General features: G+C 43.7%; 1 protein-coding gene across 6 annotated transcripts in view; it reads left to right on the forward strand.

Annotated features, from left to right (window-relative positions):
• PRPF39 (pre-mRNA processing factor 39) overlaps positions 1-17,956 on the forward strand; it is a 46,335-nt gene extending 28,379 nt beyond the window's left edge. For 4 of the 6 annotated variants that reach the window (XM_074996143.1, XM_074996146.1, XM_074996147.1 and 1 more), the window contains 2 exons: positions 2,769-2,889; positions 6,308-8,255. In XM_074996143.1, the coding sequence (XP_074852244.1) occupies positions 2,769-2,889; positions 6,308-6,403 (217 nt within the window). In that variant the 3' untranslated portion in view covers positions 6,404-8,255. The other 2 variants (XM_074996144.1, XM_074996148.1) reach the window with 1 other exon arrangement.
• Positions 17,957-17,973: the final 17 nt, after the last annotated feature.

The following is a 17,973-nucleotide window of genomic DNA, read 5'->3' on the forward strand; positions in this document are numbered from 1 at the left end:
CATGTTTCTGGCACCATCTGTGCAGCCGTCCATTCATCTCCAGGCTATGTGCCTGCCTGGGCCCTTACCCTCAGCCAGAAGGATGGACAAGAATGCAACCTGAGCTCCTGACTCTCTTCCTTGTTCCCAGACCCTCGTTAGTCACAGCTTATCTTTTAGTTCCCATATTGATTAGCAACTGTGGCAGCCATTAGACAGGCTTAGCATAATAGCTTCTGACTGGCAGCCCACCTCTTGGAACATCATGTCAGGTCAGCAGGTGAATGCCTTAGTTCTCAGCAGTCTCTGACCACCAGTATCCCATGCTGCCTCATCTTGGGTGCCCTGGCTGTGAGTTTTCCAGACATAGTGACTTGTGGCTTCTCTCCTGTTGCCAGTGCAGTTCTTCATCTGGACGGACACATGCTCTTGGGTGGAAAGTGGAGCACTTGCTGACTATCTGTGGTGACCAGCAACTAGTGCGTTCTCCATAGAACAACCAGTTTTGTCCTTTTCTGTAAGATGCTAGTCGATTACATCTTAGAAGTTTTCATGGGTATCATATTGATGAACTCCTGCTTCTGGAGCCTCCCCCTCCTGCACATCTTTTGCTTGCCTCCTGAGAGACTGCACTGGAAGACACCTCTCGCTAGATGGTTCTTTCTGCTTGCTGTTCATCGGTGTGGACATGCAGGCTTCATTCCCAGCAAGTCAAGACAAGGAAACCTCCAGGCAATCTGAAGGCAGGCCTGACAGATGCCTACAGAGGAAAAGCTAGCAGTACTGTTTACAGCACATTATTTTCCTCCCTTTGCAAGTTCTTTCTTGCAGAATACCAGATGGCTGGCTTCTTAGTCACACAGCTGCCTTCATCTGACCAGCCATGAGACTTTCCAAGCACGGACTTTGAGTCAAGGGGCTTTCATCCATAATCTGATCTCAAGTTGATTTACAAAAGAGGTCATTTTTGATTAGGGAAGATTTTGGCCCTAGTTATAAAGAGTATGAAAGAAGATGAAATACAAATGAAAATTATTACATCTCCAGAATGTTGCTAATTATTCCCAATGTTGGTTTTAAATAGTCTGGCTGCATAGGACAAATATAAAAAAAAAAAAACCCTTTGGTCTCAGTTATTTCTTTGGCGTAATTAAAAGTCTAGGATGAAAATATATGATTTTTCTAGAAAAATGGAATGAAACTTATCAAATAGAATTGGCTTCCAAATGTAATTTGATCTAGTACAGATTTGTGGGAAGTGGTGAATGGATGAAGCCTCTGCCTCCTTTCCTGTCTTGCTATGTCCTTTCTCTACATTAGTGTTCAAAATGAAACATGGTACTCCGAGGCATAGCCAGTGCCAAGCAGAGGGCTACGTAACAGTTAATTAGGAGAGTTACAAGCTGGCACTTAACATGCATAAACTAAACTCCACTGATATGACATACTCAAAATCTTGAATAAACTTTGCATAATGTTGAAGTCAGCGAGTAAAAATGTGTGTTCATTTTTGGAATAATTTGAAAGTTAATAGAAGTAAGTTCTTGAACTGCGGAGTAGTAACGGCTTAATGCACCTGTCTATAATGCTGCAAAGACTGTTGTAGGTGAGATGACACCAGATGAAAAATATCCTTTCAACAACTTAAAGCATTTCAAAGAATGTCTTATTTGGCCACTGTGCATAATGGGAAAGACCATATCCATGACCTTACAGAAGAGATGGGTGCTTAGGATAAGATTAGATGTCAGGCAGGTTTTAAACACTTCACAGACTTACTTCCATGTCCGTTGCGTGAATGGCCCTTGGCTCCTGAGATTGTTTCTTGAGAGGGCACTTGTTTAGCATCCAAAAGAGAACCAGAAGCAGGGGCAAGCCCAGACCTTGCAGAGGTGTGAATCTCTTTTTCAGTCCAGTCAATGTGACTAGAGCCAGGCCTGACTATCTCCAGAAATAGGTAGGAGGCAGGAAAATGCACTGATCAAGCATATGTACCCCTTTTACCTTCAGACACGTGAGTACTGTGGACATTGTGCTATATCTATTCCTTGGGCCATGCACTGCCCTTTCTGACCTTAAAAGAGAAAACATTATAGCATTACACACAAGTCTACTGATGTGAGCATTTCAGAGCTTGCTTTTATAAGACTGGAACTGTTTCCAACAAAGGAAAGTGACAATCCACTCTTCATCCTATTGTCTAACCATGACTGCCAGACTTGTAGGGTTTACTGCGTGTGGTTAGAAAGAACACAGAATGTGGCATCTCAGGGAGAGCTCCTGCGGGTTTGGCCTGGGCAACAAAATGAGTTCTGTTTTTAGAAGTGTTCAGTTTACAGCTGTACTTTATTACCATCACCCAATATTCTCATATTGATTAAGAGTGTACGCAAGACTGTTCCCTTCCTCAACATAAAAGACCTGCTGGCAGAGTCAGGAACTCACAAGTTTCAGGGCAGAGAGAGGCTAAAGAGAACTGCTACCAAAAATAACTAAAGCCTAGAGTCAGAACTTGATTGCGTAAAAATGAGAAACTCCGTCCATGTTTAGGTATTTGAAAGAGTAGCCTCTAAGAACGACATGCTGCCAACTGCAGCACTCATTCACTTCAGTAGAGTGCACTTCACTTCTCAAAATCATATTCCCTCTTTGGGATACCATCTGAGAAACCCAGGCTTGGAAACATCACCTTGATTCTTATGAAGTAACGAATACACATTCAGGAGTAAAGGTATTCTAGACTGCATTTTAAAGATTGTTAAACAAAATACACTTATTTAATTTTGCAGATCAGATGAGCCAGATGAGAAGAAAGCACATAGAGATGATGCAGCTTTGGCATCTACACAAATGATGGATGGAGACATGCAAGCTAATCAGGTTGCCTATAATTATAATGCATGGTATCAGGTGCGTATGAGGTAATCACTTTCCATGATGGAACATTTTGAATGTATATGCTCTGTTTTACCCCCAAGGACCTTATTTATCTGCAACTAGGTATTGAACATCTCAGATAAATCTGTAGTTCTGCTTCTCCATTTTGTATCTGCAGTGCCCCTGTGTGGGAACTCGGTTCTCTGTGGTAGACCAAGAGTGGCAGTGGCCTTCTCTTGTGTGACTTGGCTCTTATATGAGCCTGCTTGCACATAAAAGACCCCAAAATATACACACGTTTGTGGGAGTTCTGCTGCTCATGCTGGAACCTTCTGCCCTGCAACTGAGGACTACACATTTCTGCTAAAAAGCTGCCTCAGAGGGGTCGCATGTTAGTTTGTCTCTGCAAAAACAATGAGGAATTCTGTGGCAGTGTAAAAACCAGCTCGTTTAGTTGGGCATAAGCTTTCTTGTGTAAAAGCCACTTTGTCAGATGCAGCTTTTGTCAGTAAAAATCACTTCATCAGATGCAGGTCCATGCGTCTGAAGTAGTTTTTACTCATGAAAGCTTATGCCCAAATAATTCGGTTAGTCTTTAAGGTGCCACAGGATTCCTTGTTTTATTTCAAGGTTGCTATGTTGTTGAGTTTGTTTCTTAAAATGCCTTGACACTTACCTGAGGTCTGACTTGGTTTTTCATAGTTACTCATCTGAGAGGAACACTGTTCTTGAGTGTGTCTGTGTGGATGCCAGTCTTGGTGTGTGGGCTTCCTGTGTTGCCTCATGCTCCTGTAGGGGCAGGGCAGTTGTGACCCTCTCTGTTTCCTCTCACTGCCCAGGGAAGAATGACGGAAATAGTGAATGTCCAAGACTGTGCTGGAGCTAAAGCCTCACAGTCTGAACAGCTTAGCAGAATATATTCCACTTGCTGTAGCAACAACACATATACTATGACCCTCTTAGATGGATTGCTGACAGTTGGACTTGGCCCCCAATATAGCATGGCTCAACCACCCACTTAATGGTAGACTTAAATCTTCAGGCTTCAAGCCTTGTTCTTCATGCAGTGGGTTAATTCTGCTAATGGGTGGGCATAGTGGAGGCCTCTTCTGCCTGGAAGTGAATCATTCACCATGCATTTGTTTGGCATATTCTGGTCATTTTCTTTTGAGGAGTTGCAGGATGCTAAACTGAAGCTTCATTCACTGAAGCTGTCAATCCAGGGTGTGTCTGTATCCAGAGAAGTCAGGTACCAGAGAGAACCTCTACAAGTATCCCCTCTGGTCCATAGAGGATGCCCAAGGCTGGTGCTAAAGCCGATGAAGACATCAGTGGTAGACACATCGGGTGTCAAGAAAGACCACTTCAGACATCTGGGCTGAGACTTTAGGCAGAGCTGGTCTTCCAGGGGAAAGATTGCGTAAAGCTTTGGGAGAGAGGAAGTGAATCACTGAACCTCACACTGAATCTAGATCTAAAATGCCTTCTTGTTAACCATCATAGTGTTACTCACTTCACAACCCTCAGTTTTAACTCTAGCACCTGTCACTGGTGGCACTCATACACACGTTTTTGGAAGATCTGGCCACATGTTGAAAATGACCCTTGTACTGAGCCAGACACTATCCTGGACCCTAGTACAGAGAATGAGACCTTACCAGCACTACAAGAAGAAATATATTCCTTGCTACTATCACAGGGACATGTCTTCACACCCCCCTCAAGCAGGGAATTATCTCCTGAGGTCAGCTCCTGAGACCATGAATGGAACAGGTAGTTCTCCCTATGGGGCCTGCAGCCATCTGGAGACCAGTACTGGATTGTCATCAGGCAAGGCAGTCATATCCTTATGGAATGCTACCATTCACCTCCTGGGTTTACTGTGGTCTTCCTTTTCATAATTCCAGGAGCAGAGCTGCATCTCATTCTAGGAAAAGAACAGGAACAAGCTCAAGGAGGTCATGAGAGAAGCCCAGTTAGGAACTAAGGTGGCTCTACAAGCAGCCACGGATGCTTCAGATGTAGCAGCCATGTCCATAGCTATCATGATTATTATATGAAATGCCTCATGGCTCCAGATGTTAGTGAGGCCAAGGTAGAGGCCATGATACAGGATTTACCCTTTGAGGGGATGGAGTTATGCAGTTATCATAAAGACAGTTTGCTGCATTTCTAAAAGGACCTGAAGACTCTCTTCTCTGCTGTTTGGAAATGTGTGCCGTGGCTCCTTATCACAAACTGTGTACCATTGCCAACTGCGGATGAGAGAGAAACCAGCCTGGTCATACACCAAAGATAAAACTAGATATGCCAGGAAACATTGTCCTCTTCAGTGATGTACTAAGCACTAGTGGCACATCTGTAAATTTTATGGGACTATCAGAAGTTGGCTTTGGGCTCATCCAGAGCTACCTGTAACCTTTGTATGTTGCCTTATCCTATTCCACTGCATTTGGTGTGCCATATCTGACTGGTTGGTGTTAAGAGATCAGTGCCCATGTCTGCTCCATCAGATTCCATTCATTGTCTCTTTCTGACAAGAGCCTGCTGCAAACAGAAATGGCTTTGTGGCTTCATGTAGGAGCCAAAGAGGGAGTTATCCTGAATCCAGGGGAAGTGGCTCCTACATCTGATATTTTAGAATCGTAGAACCAAAGGGTTTGAAGGGCCTACAAGGGTCATCTAGTCTCTCTCTCAAGATGCAGGATTTGTTGGATCTAAACCATCCAAGACAAATGACTGGCCTCATTTTGAAACATCCAATGAAGCAACTTCCAACACTTCCCTAGGCAGTCCATTCCATTATTTTACTGTTCTGACAGTTTGTAATTTAATATAAAATCTGCTCTGCTGTAGTTTGAACCCATTGCCTGTTGTCCTATCTCTGTGGTAAAACAGAGCAACTTGTCTCCATCCTTTTTTCTTTATGGAAGACTTTCAAGTATTTAAAATTGTACCTTGTCCATCCTTATAATGTCCTCTTTCCAAACTAAGCATACCCATTTCTTTTAGACTTCTGCTTCTACGGTTTGTATTTCATTCATCTGATCACTATTGTTCCTTGCCTCTTGATCCTTCTTGGTTTCACTACATCCTTTCTGTCCATAAGAGACCAAATTTGACACAGAACTCCAGCTGAGGCTGGACCAGCACCAGGCGCAATCATCTCTCCTGTCTTGCTTGCTGTGCTTCTGTTAATGCAACATAAAATTGCATTTGTCTTTTTTCTTTTGGCAAGAGGATTGCATTGTTGACTTCATGTTGAGGTTGTGATCTGCCATATCTCTCAGATCCTTTTCAAGAGTGCTGCTGTCTAGCCATGTATTCCCTACTCTGTATTTATGCATTTGTTTTTCCTCCTAAGTTTAGAACCTTACATTTTTCTTTATGAACTTGATATTGCTATCTATGTCCCAGTCCTCCAATTTATCCAGATCCCTCTCAATTTTAGCTTGATTCTCCAAAGTGTTGGCAATCCCAGCTTTGTGTCATCTGCACATTTGATCTCTCTCTCTACGGACGGGTCATTAATAAATATGTTGAATAACATTGGACCCAGGACAGATTCCAGGTAACTTCACTGGAGATCTTTTCAATCTCACATTCCATTAACAGTTACTTCTTGTGTGTTAACCAATTATATGTCCACTTAATGGTAGTTGCAAGAAGCTTATGTTTATCCAGTTTCCTCATCAGAATGTCACGTGGGACTGTGTCAAAAGCTTTGCTGAAATCCAGGCATATTATATCTACTGCATTTCCTATATCCAGTAAGCCAGTTACTCATCAAAGAAGGAAATCAAACTGGTTTGGCATGATTTATTCTTGGTAAATAAAAGCTTTCAAGTACCTGAAATGTTGTTACAAGGAGTGCGGAATAAAAAATATTCTCCTTAATCTCTGAGGAAAGGACAAGAAGCTCTGGTCTTACACTGAAGCAGGGGAGGTTTAGGTTGGACACTAGGCAAAACTTACTGTCAGGATGGTTTCAGTACTGGAATAAATTGTCTAGCAAGGTGGTGGAATCTTGCTCATAGGAGATTTTTAAGAGCCAGTGAGAGAAACACTTGTTGGGGATGGTCAAGATCAGAGGACTGCAGCCTGCAGCTCCAGAGCCACATGCTGCTCTTTAAGGACTTCTTTGTGGCTCCCAATGGTATAATTACAAAGTGTAACAAAACAAAACCTTCCTGATTATTCTCAATAAACAGTGAACATCTAAAAGCTCAAAAATGAACTCTTATCTAAATAGCACGTGATATGTAATCTCAGAGTGTTGGATAACTCCCCCTAGCATCCTCCAGAGAGAGAGAGAGAAGGTTCAAGAGTGAAAGTCAGAAAATAGTGGTACAAACACACACACGAAGTGTAACAAAATAGAGTATGTGAAAAGTTCAGGAACATCCTGGAGTAAATGTATATCACATTACAAACTGTGTGTGCACTGTTCTTAAAATACGGGTCACAAAAAGAATGGTTTGTTGTTATTTATTAAAGACCATCTCATATTCACATGCATTGTGGCTCTCTTGAATTATTGATATCGGACTGGACTTGATGACCCCTTGAGGTTCCTTCCAGTTCTGTGATTCTGTACATCCATGCTGGCTGCCAATGATTATTCCTTCATCCTCCAGGGATTCACAAATAGCATGTTTTTTACCCTGATGATGTAGCTGCTGAGGTACCGAGGTCAGACTGCCCTATCTGTAGTTCCCCAGCTCTTCATTTTTAAAGATGCTCACTGGTAGCTCTTCTCCAGTCTTCCAGTACTTCTCCAGTCACCCACGAATTTGCAAATATTATTCCCTGTCGTTTGAGGATTTCATCAGTTAATTCCTTCACCACCTTGTGCAAAGAGTCTTTATCCTGTCCTAAACCTAATGGGACTCAAAAATGGTACTTCAGTTATTGCCTGAAGTAGTTCTTAATTTTTCATTCGTATTACATGAGGGTACTCTTTGCCAGTCTCTGCATTGGAATCCACACTGCCACGTAATTAGAGGATAAGTAATTGGTGGTAACTGTGGGCCTTTGAGATACCGTAGTCTGTACAGATCCCACAATCTGCTGTCTAACCCTGCTTTCCAGAGTCCATACCAACTACAGGCTTGGATCTGTGAGGGAACTGCCTGAAGGTCATGATCTCCCTGCCCTTACTCCTCTCGCATGAGTTCATAGAATGCACATGCAACTCCATGGAATAGCACAGCTATTCAGAAGATTCCAGTCTTGTATGACATGATCTCCTACCGTGAGATCCACTGTCTAGACCACCTTGAAGTCTGCAGAGGGTCAGTGTTCTTTCCTGGCATGATGGGTACAAGTAGGCTATTGAAATTTCAAGTTACCAAATATATTTGAAAAAATGATTTTCTGCTCATTTATTCCATGTTTCTCTTCCAGTACAACTATCAGAATGCATGGAATTATGGACAGTATTATACTTCCCCTCCAACCTGATCAGAAGAGACTGGATTTCTTCTTAGAGTTTCAGCAAAGATGAAGTATGAAAATATATTTTTTTAAATTAGGGATGTGAACAAATGAACTGTTGTGATACCTGCAGTTTTGTCTTTTTGCATGTGAAATGATCCCATGTTCCCAGGAGAAGAGAGGAAAGACTCATGTGTTGGTAAATGTGACATTTATCTTTATTGGTAACTATGGCTACATAAATGCAACTTCATTTCCCTCACTAACTTATGGAAGATGTATCTGGAGGCCTTTTTGTTCTGTTCTGAGATAGCATTGCTTCAGTGGGTGTTTTTAAATCGTACAAGCTACTTACCTTTCATGCAGTAAGGAAATTCTCATGTCTATTGTTTTGTCTGAGTAGCCAGGATGGAGATGAGCACTATAGAAAGATCTATGAACATGAGCAGGCCCCCTTTTTTTCCATCTTTACCTACTCTCCTCTTCACTGTCAGAAAACCTTCTTTCCTCTCATGCTTCCCAGTGAAATATTTCATGATCCCAGGGAGCAGTGCTCTGAGTCTGTTCACTGCCATGATCTCGCAAGGCATAATGTCAACATTTGAAATTTGTAACATTTTGTATTTAATGTGGGGGTCACAAATGCAGTGCAAAATGGTTGTCCCTTTTTTTTTAAAAAGGCATTGAAACAATGGTGTTTGGGGTGGATGTTTGTATTTAGAATTCTCATGTACAAGTTGTGAGCAAACTTTTCCATTTTGATCACAGTGATCATTTTCTTTTGTAATAAAACCAAGGAATTCTTCAGTAATTGTTTTGAGCTTTGGCTTTCTCATTGCTGTTTCATTGACAATGAATGTAAAAGCAGTTACACAGCTGAAAAACTTGTCTGTCTACACTGCAGTTAAACAACCACAGCTGGCCTGTGTTGGTGCCTCACATGGCTGCAAACAGACACTTGAGCTCCAGCCCAAGTCAACTGAAAGGGACAGACCTGTGTATTTAATTGCAGTGTAATGTACCTATGTTACTAATGATGAAACTACAACTATTAGTGTAACTTCAGTCTCCGCATTTTCTGTGGTTCAGAATCAATTAACTCTGGGCTAAAGCATGTTTAAAAATATTGAAGTACTGTAAAGTGAGGTTCTTCACTGACCTTTCTGCTTTCCTATTATGCAGATGATTTTGAACACTGAAACACCTTTGGCTTGCTAGCTTGATTTTGAAGTTCACATGGCACTTCTGCTGCATATTGCCTTGTGAAGTCTGCATGGGAACTGTATTAGTCTGTATCTGTAAACACAATGAGGCACTCTGCAGCACAGGGACAGGGGTTCTCCGCTTGTTCTTTTCTATGACCACATCCCCTGCTAAGCTTTAGAGAGCACACTTTTGAGTATCATTCTTATGGCACCCATCACTCTGCCAAATAAAGCCGGGGGAAGGGGGTCATACATCAGTGAACAAGTTTGAGCTAACCCCCTCTGCAGTGGTGGTGCAAATGTACCTTAAGTTCCACTCCATCTTCAGTTCATGGGGGAAGGATGGGAGGAGCGTGACACTTACCTGCTTTAGACTCATCTGGTTTTAGACCTGATTTACCATGTAGCCCTGAACTGTATTCAGGAAACTTTGCTGTCCCCATACACCATCCAAATCTTCAAATGAGTCGAAGTTTGCCTAGGCTGCACTTCGCCTTTCTAAGAAGGCTTTAAATTATGTACTCTTCATTACTGATGTCTCCCACTGAGGTGTCTTTCTGTTTTAGTACTATTAAAATTATAGCCCATGCACCTAGGTATCAAATCATAAACTAATATTCACGTACACTAGAGAAGGATTTGACCCACAGTGCCTTCTAGTATATGCCAGTGGTTGAAAGCGGATGCTGTCACACTACTACAGGTGAGCCAGAACTGGCTGAGAACTGAAGCTTGATGGTAACACCTCGCAGACCATAGCTATGTTCTGAACAAAGTCCTCAACCACAGCTGTAGCTGTTTCCCTTCACTTTGTACTGACATCTACAGAGATCATGGGCTTCCATTAGGACACAAGGTACTAGAACAGTCTCCCACTAACTCCCCTGTGTCCTTGTGACAGACTGCTTACTTCCCCTTGATTGGCTTGCGAACAGGTGATTGCAAACAGGAGGCAGTTTTGAGAAGGGTACTTTCCAGATGACTACAGGGCTCTGGGAGTACGTGTGAAGGAGTTGGGAGCGTAGGTGGTCTCAGTCTTTCCTGTCCAGGGTAGGCGCCTAGGCAGAGACAAGTGCATTCTGGAGGTAAATGTCTGGCTGTGAGGATGGTGTCGCCAGGAGCACTTTGGCTTCCTCGATCACGGGATGCTGTTCCATGAAAGACTGCTAAGCAGGGATGGAATTCACCTTTCTAAGAATGGGACGGATGTATTTGGCCAAGACTGGCTAACCTACTGAGGAGGGTGTTAAACGAGGTTCGATGGAGACAGGTGACTAAAGCCCACAGGTAAGTAAAAAGCCTGGAGACCAGGGAGTTATGTTGGAAATGGGAGGGATCATGGGCTGTAATAGCAGAGAAAAAAAAAAAAAGGGACTAGGCACAAATGGGAGGCAAAAACAAATCAATATCTTAGATGCCCATATACAAATGCAAGATGTATGGGTAATAAGCAGGAAGAACTTAATCTTAAACTACTATGACATAATTGGTATCACAAACTTGGTGAGATAATATGCATGATTAGAATATTGGCATAGAAGGGTGGAACTTACTCAGGAAGGACAAGCAGGGTACAGAGGGAGGAGATGTTGCCTTATATATCAAAAACGTGCACACCTGGGCTGAGGTGGAGATGGATACAGGAGACAGACATGTTGAGAGGCTCTGGGTTAAGTTAAAAGGTGTGAAAAACAAGGGTGATGTCGTGATAGGGGTCTACTACAGACCAGCTAGCCAGGTAGAAGAGACACTCAAAACCATTAACAAAATTATCTGAAACACAGGACTTGGTGGGGAGGGGGGACTTGAACTATCCAGGCACATATTGGGAAACTAACACAGCAAGGTACGGAATATGCAGAAAGTTTTTTGGACTGCAGGGATGACAATTTCATAAGGTGGAAAAAGCTACTACTGGGGAAGCAGTTCTAGATTTGATTTTAACAAATAGGGAGGAACTCATTGAGAATTTGAAAGTGGAAGGTAGCTTGGGAGAAAGTGACCATGACCACATAGCTCATGATTCCAAGCAATAGTGAAAGGGAGAACAGCCAAGGGATTTCAGGAAAGCAAATTTTGGTAAACTCAGAGCTGGTAGGTAAGGTCCCATGGGAAGCAAGATTAAGAGAAAAAACAGGAGAGTTGGGAGTTCTTCAAAGGGGCATTATTAAGGACCTAAAAGCAAACTATACTGCTGCATAGGAAAGCTAGAAAGTATGATAAAAGACTGCCTTGGCTTAGCCGGGAAGATCTTGCATGATCTCAGAATCAAAAAGGAGTTGTATAAAAAAAAAAAAGAAAGTAGGAAAAATGACAAAACATATATATGTATAGAAGCAAACAATGCATGTATGCAGGGGCAAGATTAGAAGGCCAAGGCACAGAATGAGCTCAGATTAGCTAGAGATGTAAAGGAAGTCATTCTGCAAATATATTAGAAGCCAGAGGAAGACCAAGGACAGGACAAGCCCACTACTCAGTGAGGAGGAATAAACAAGATACTTGGAAATGGCAGAGGTGCTTAATGACTTATTTGTTTTGGTCTTCACCAAAAAATCTGATGCAGAAATGCGTAACATAATGCATGATAGCGAGAAGGGGGTAGGTTTAGAGAATAAAATACATAAAGAACAAGTTAAAAATTACTTAGAAAAATCAGGGGCTGATGAAATATATCCTAGAACACTTAAGGAGCTGATAGAGGAGGTGTCTGAGCCTTTAGCCATCGTCGTTGAAGTGTCCTGGAAGTCGGGAGAGATTGTAGAAGGCTGGAAAAGGGCAAACATAGTGCCCTTCTATAAAAAGGGGAAAAAAACAAAACCAGGAAACTACAGACCAGTCAGTTTAACTGCTGTGCTGCGAAAGATAATGGAGCAAATAACTGGGGACTTCATCTGCAAACATTTGGAAGAAAATAAGGTGATAACAGCCAGCATGGATCTGTAATCATGCCAGACGAAGCTGATTGATTTTTTTGACAGGATAACAAGTCTTGTGGATAAGGGAGAGGTGGTGGATGTGGTATACCTAGACCATGGTTTCCCAAACTGAGGGGCATGCCCCCCTGGGGGGCAAGATGACCCAGCTCTCCCCTATCATTTCCCCCACCTGAAGAAAGAGCCAGCCTTTGCTTCTGGCTCTCAGCCCCTGCCATTTTATATGGGTGACCTGGTGCAACCGCTATAAAAAGGCAGCTGGCAAAGACCCACATGGAGCTAGCTGCCCTCTGCAAAGAAGAGTGAGTGTGGGTTGCGGGGAGGGCAGGAGGTGCCTGGCTATGCAGGATGAGAGGGGCACAGGTGGATGGCTTGCAGGACTTGTGGTGCTTGGGCAGCTGGCCTCGATATTGCAGAGGTCAGGCGGCGCAAGCTGGCCCTGGCAATACAGGGTTCGGGCAGCTTGGGCTGGCAGCTGGCCCCAGCAGTGTGGGGCTCGGACTAGCAGACAGATGGCTGGCCCTGACAGTGTGGAGTTTCGGTGTGTCAGGCTGGCAGGTGGCAGCTGGGCCCAGCAGTGTAGGGCACGGTCAGCTTGGGCTGGCAGGTGGGTGGCTGACCCCAGCAACGTGGGGTTTGGGTGGCTGCCCTGGCAGTGTGGGGCTTGTGTAGCTCGGGATGGCAGGTGGGCACCTGGCCTGTGGCTGGGTGGGTGCCTGGTAGGCGAGCAGCTGGTCCCAGCAGTGTGGGGCTCAGGCAGCTGGCTAGCCAGAGTGGCTAGCCCCAGTGGCACAGGGCTCAGGTGGGTGGCTCTGGCAGCACAGTCTCAGGCAGGCAGGAGGCTGGCATGGGGTCAGGTTGCTGGCCATCTGAGGCTGCATCAGGCACATTCAAGGGGCCAAGAAAAACTTTTTATGCTTATTTTTAACTTTTATAGCAAGTTTTTGTGTTTATTTTAAATTTCAAATTGAATTTTTGTTAAAAGTGGAGGGTTGGATGATGGTAAAGAGGAGGTGGGGGAGCATGAGGGTTTCTCAAAAATCAAAAGGGGGGCATGATGCCAAAAAGTTTTTGGGAACCGCTGATGTAGATTTTAGTAAGGCATTGGAGATGATCTTGCATCATCATCTTATCAATAAACTATGCAAATACCTCATAGCTGGGCCCATGATAAGGTGGGTGCATAACTGGCTGGATAACCATTCTCAGAGAATAGTTATTAATGGTTTGCTGTCACACTGGAAGGGCATAAAAGTGGGGTTCTGCAGGGATCTGTTTTGGGACCAGTTCTATTCAATATCTTCACCAGTGATTTAGATAGTGTCATAGGAAGTAAGCTTATTAAGTTTGCAGATGATACCAAGCTGGGAAGGGTTTCAACTGCTTTGAAGGATAGGCTCATAATTCAAAATGATCTGGATAAACTAGTGAAATGGTCTGAGATAAACAGGATGAAGTTTAATAAGGATAAATGCAAAGTGCTCCACTTAAGAAGGAATAATCAGCTTCATACATATAGAATGGGAAGCAACTGTCGAAGAAAGAGTAGTGCAGAAAGGGTCATAGTGGACAGCAAGCTAAATATGAGTCAGTGTGATGCTGTTGCCAAAAAACCAAACATGATTCTGGGATGTATTGACTGCTTTTTTGTTATGATTCTGGGATGTATTAACAGGAGTGTTGTAAACAAGACTAAAGAAGTCATTCTTCTGCTCCACTGTACTCAATTGGAGTATTGTGTCCAGTTCTGGGCACCACATTTCAAGAAAGATGTGGAGACATTAGAAAAGGTCCATAGAAGAGCAACAAGAATGATTAAAGGTCTAGAGAACATGAGCTATGAGGGAAGACTGAAAGAACTGGGCTGCTTTAGTTTAGAAAAAAGAAGACAGAGGGGACATAACAGTTTAAGTACCTCAAAGAGGGTTACAGGGAGGAGGGAGAAAAATTGTTCTCCTGGGCCTCTGAGGATAGAACAAGAAGCAATGGGCTTAAACTGCAACAAGGGAGGCTTATGTTGGACATTAAGAAAAACTTTTTAACTGTCGAGGTGGGTAAACACTGGAATAAGTTACCTAGGGGAGTTGTGGAATCTCCATGGCTGAAGATAAATTTAAGAGTAGGTTAGACAGACACGTATCAAGGATGATCTAGGTTGTGTTTGAGCCTGCCAAGAGCGCAGGGAACTGGACCTGATGACCTCTTGAGGTCCCTTCCAGTTCTAGTGTTCTATGATTCTTGGAAAGTGCGAATTCTAGTGCTTACCAATCCGTTTCATCTTGTATTTAGTTGATACTTGGTCATGTCTACGCTACCATGTTTCATTGCCCAAAACAGTGTGAGCTCATTACGCTACATCCAGATCAGGAAATAGCAAGGAGGTGCTGGGCTGGTTATGCAGCACCTCATTCGCATAATTCCCACCACCCAAACTTGCTAACTTTGAAGCAGCAGGAGCAAGCAGTGTAGCCAGGGCCACTTCAAAGAACCCTTCCTCCCAAAAAGCAACTTTGATGTTCATGTGGTGGAAACTATGCTAAGGAGGTGCTGCATATGCAGCACAGTACCTCATTGCTGTTCCCCCATCTGGCTCATTTACATCCCCCCTTCAAAGAAGGGGGCTAATGTAGATGAACCCTCAGTGTGTAACATACTGCAGTGTGACTCAAGAAAAAAAAAACCTAATTTGGGAGGCAAAACTTCCACTCCCAGGGGAGAGACTTTTCATTTCCTCCTCTTGTACTATTGACAAAAAGCCAGGGTAGATGCTTCTGTTTGTCCACAGTACTGACTTGCATCCACACCCCACAATCCTTGCCCTGATCACTCTATTCAAGGGTTTGATCTTTGCTGCCCTGTATGGAGTCACCGTTCCCCTTTCAAAACTCCAGGAAGTATCTGACTGCTGCTACCTTTGGGGAACAGAGCAAATCTTCAGACTGCTCTTGTTCCACCGTGCGCTGGGAAAACAATGGCAGAAGACAGGCTGCTACGACACTTCTTAGCATGAGCTCATACAGTTGTTCATAAAGATCAGCTCCACCTTACCCCCCCCAGGTCTGAGATCTGGGGTGGTTCAATAAATTTTTGGATTGTACTGGGGTGTTTGTTTCAGGACATAACTAGGACACCCACCATTTTGGACCAACATGGTGGAAGGGGCTGTAAAACAGATTTCATAGTTTTAACAAATGGAAGGCATGAGAGCAGTAGAATAAAGATAATGTCAAGAAAACAGACTAACAAATTCTTAGATTAGGTCAGTAAGGTCCCCTAGTAGAAGAAAAAGGGACTTCAGGAGAACTGGCAGCTTCTCAAGGAGGCAATGTTAAAAGTGCCAATTCAAACTAGTCTGATGTAAAGAAAGGACAGGAACACTGGTGAAGTCATTATGACTCCAGGCACTCTTCAATGATCTGAACTGGAAGTCAATAAGGAGTACTGAGTGGACAAGTAATAGGCTTAAACTGCATCAAAGACAATTTAGGCTAGATAGTGGCAAAAACACCTAATGCTGCTAAGGAGGTTATGGAACACTTCATTAGAGGAGTTTTAAAAAACAAGATAGACAAACCTACACTGTTTCTGAGAGGTGTTTACTTGGCCCTGCCCACTTCAGCACACAGGACCTGCTGACCTCTTGAGGTTCATTTTAGCTCATTTTAGTTACTATATTTCTGCAATGAGGGAACAGAACTGATGTCTGCCTAGCCATTGCTTTAACCACTAGGCACATGCCCTCTGTGCAAAAGGCTGCAGCTAGTTGTGTCTACAGCTTAGCTAGAACTACTGTTCACTAAGCAGTTGTACAATTTTTCACCTGTAATAAGCATGTTTTAAACCAGCAATGGGCAGCCAAGAATAGCAAGTGGGCCACAGAAGGAACTGCCCTGGGCTAGCTGCATGCAGCCTATGAGCCACAGGTTGCCCATCGCTGTGTTAAACTGATCAGAGGTTCTCATGGCAGATCACAATGCTATCGGTGTGTATTCCTGGAGCTAGGCTACCCGGAGTTTAGCTATCGGTGTGTATGCCTGGACCTAGGCTACCCGGAGTTTAGCTATCGGTGTGTATGCCTGGACCTAGGCTACCCGGAGTTTAGCTATTGGTGTGTATTCCTGGACCTAGGCTACCTGGAGTTTAGTTATCGGTGTGTATTCCTGGAGCTAGGCTACCCGGAGTTTACCTATCGGTGTATATTCCTGGAGCTAGGCTACCCGGAGTTTAGTTTCAAAAGGAGACGGGCTCTCCCTCTCCACAGGTTATGGGTGAGAAAGTGATTAAGCATCTCCAGGGCTGTCACCGCATTCTGCAATCCAGGTAAATTTACTGTCAACTCTGAGCCTCCAATTCCTGACCAGTCAGATTAATAACCACTGCAATGGCCTGGCATGACCTCATCTACAGCACAGGTCAGACCTTCCCCCACATAATTCCTAGACCACACTCTTCAGCAGCACACCCAGGGCGTGTCTGTATGTGAAGATCAACTTCCCAGCTGTTGATTTTTTGCATCTGATGAAAACATGGCAAAATCCATCTCTGGCTCAGCTGTCAACTGCTGTAGTCCACACAATTGTGTGGAGTCAGGGGTGTTGATGCAAGACTACAGAGGTTCTGACTTCACTTGGGAAATCAGTCAGTTCTGATATGCAAGACTAGCTACAGCATTTGTGTAGCTCAAATTGATGTATCTATTTCCCTAGTATAGGCCGAGCGCCAGTCTTAATCATCAGATGGAAAGATCCACATCCACCCTGTTGTTCCAGTTGTTAAACAGGTAAAAAGGCACCAGCTGCCACTGCCTCTAGAGGGTCCAGTTAAGTTACACTCTCTGAAATGTTTCTGTGAGGTTCTTACTAACATTTTTCCTAGTACTGTTTCTTTCCTTCTTGCTTTCCAAACAATCCAGCGTAAAATCCATTAAAAATCCTCTCTTGCGCCACAGCTATGATCAGAAAGCTAAGCGAAAGACAATGGTCCAAAGCAATAAGAGGTTGGCAAGGCACAAGAGGCTAATACACTGCTTGCTCAGCTCAGTTTTGTCCATTAATCAAGGAAAAAAGTGTACATCATAGTTTCCCACACTGGGGGGAAATGAAGACATTTCAGGGGGGCCTGATGTAACCCACCCTCCACCCAAACAAAAATCCAGCTCTTCTGGCTCTCAACCCCTGCCATTTCACATGGTCAATGTGGTGCAGCCACCATAAAAAGCAGCCCATGTAGCACTAGCTGCCTCCTGCAAAGGTGTGTGTGTTGGTTGGTGGGGAGCAGGATGATGGAGTTAGATGAGGGGCTGGTGGTGCCTGAGGCAGGCAGGTCACAGGCAGCATGGCCTGTGGTTTAAAAAAAAAAAAAAAAAAAAAATGAATTTGGGTAGGGGGGGTGGAATCAGGCTGAAAAGTTTGGGAACCACAGGTGTACATGGATCTTAACCGGGCATCAAGGCAGAAATACAACCTCATGGAAGGGAAAGTTTAACACCCAAGCCCCAACAGAGGGGAAAATGCTAATAAAATGAAAGTGGATTTCCCATC

This window comes from Carettochelys insculpta, chromosome 6, assembly GCF_033958435.1.
Source record: "Carettochelys insculpta isolate YL-2023 chromosome 6, ASM3395843v1, whole genome shotgun sequence".
Taxonomy (NCBI): Eukaryota; Metazoa; Chordata; order Testudines; family Carettochelyidae; genus Carettochelys; species Carettochelys insculpta.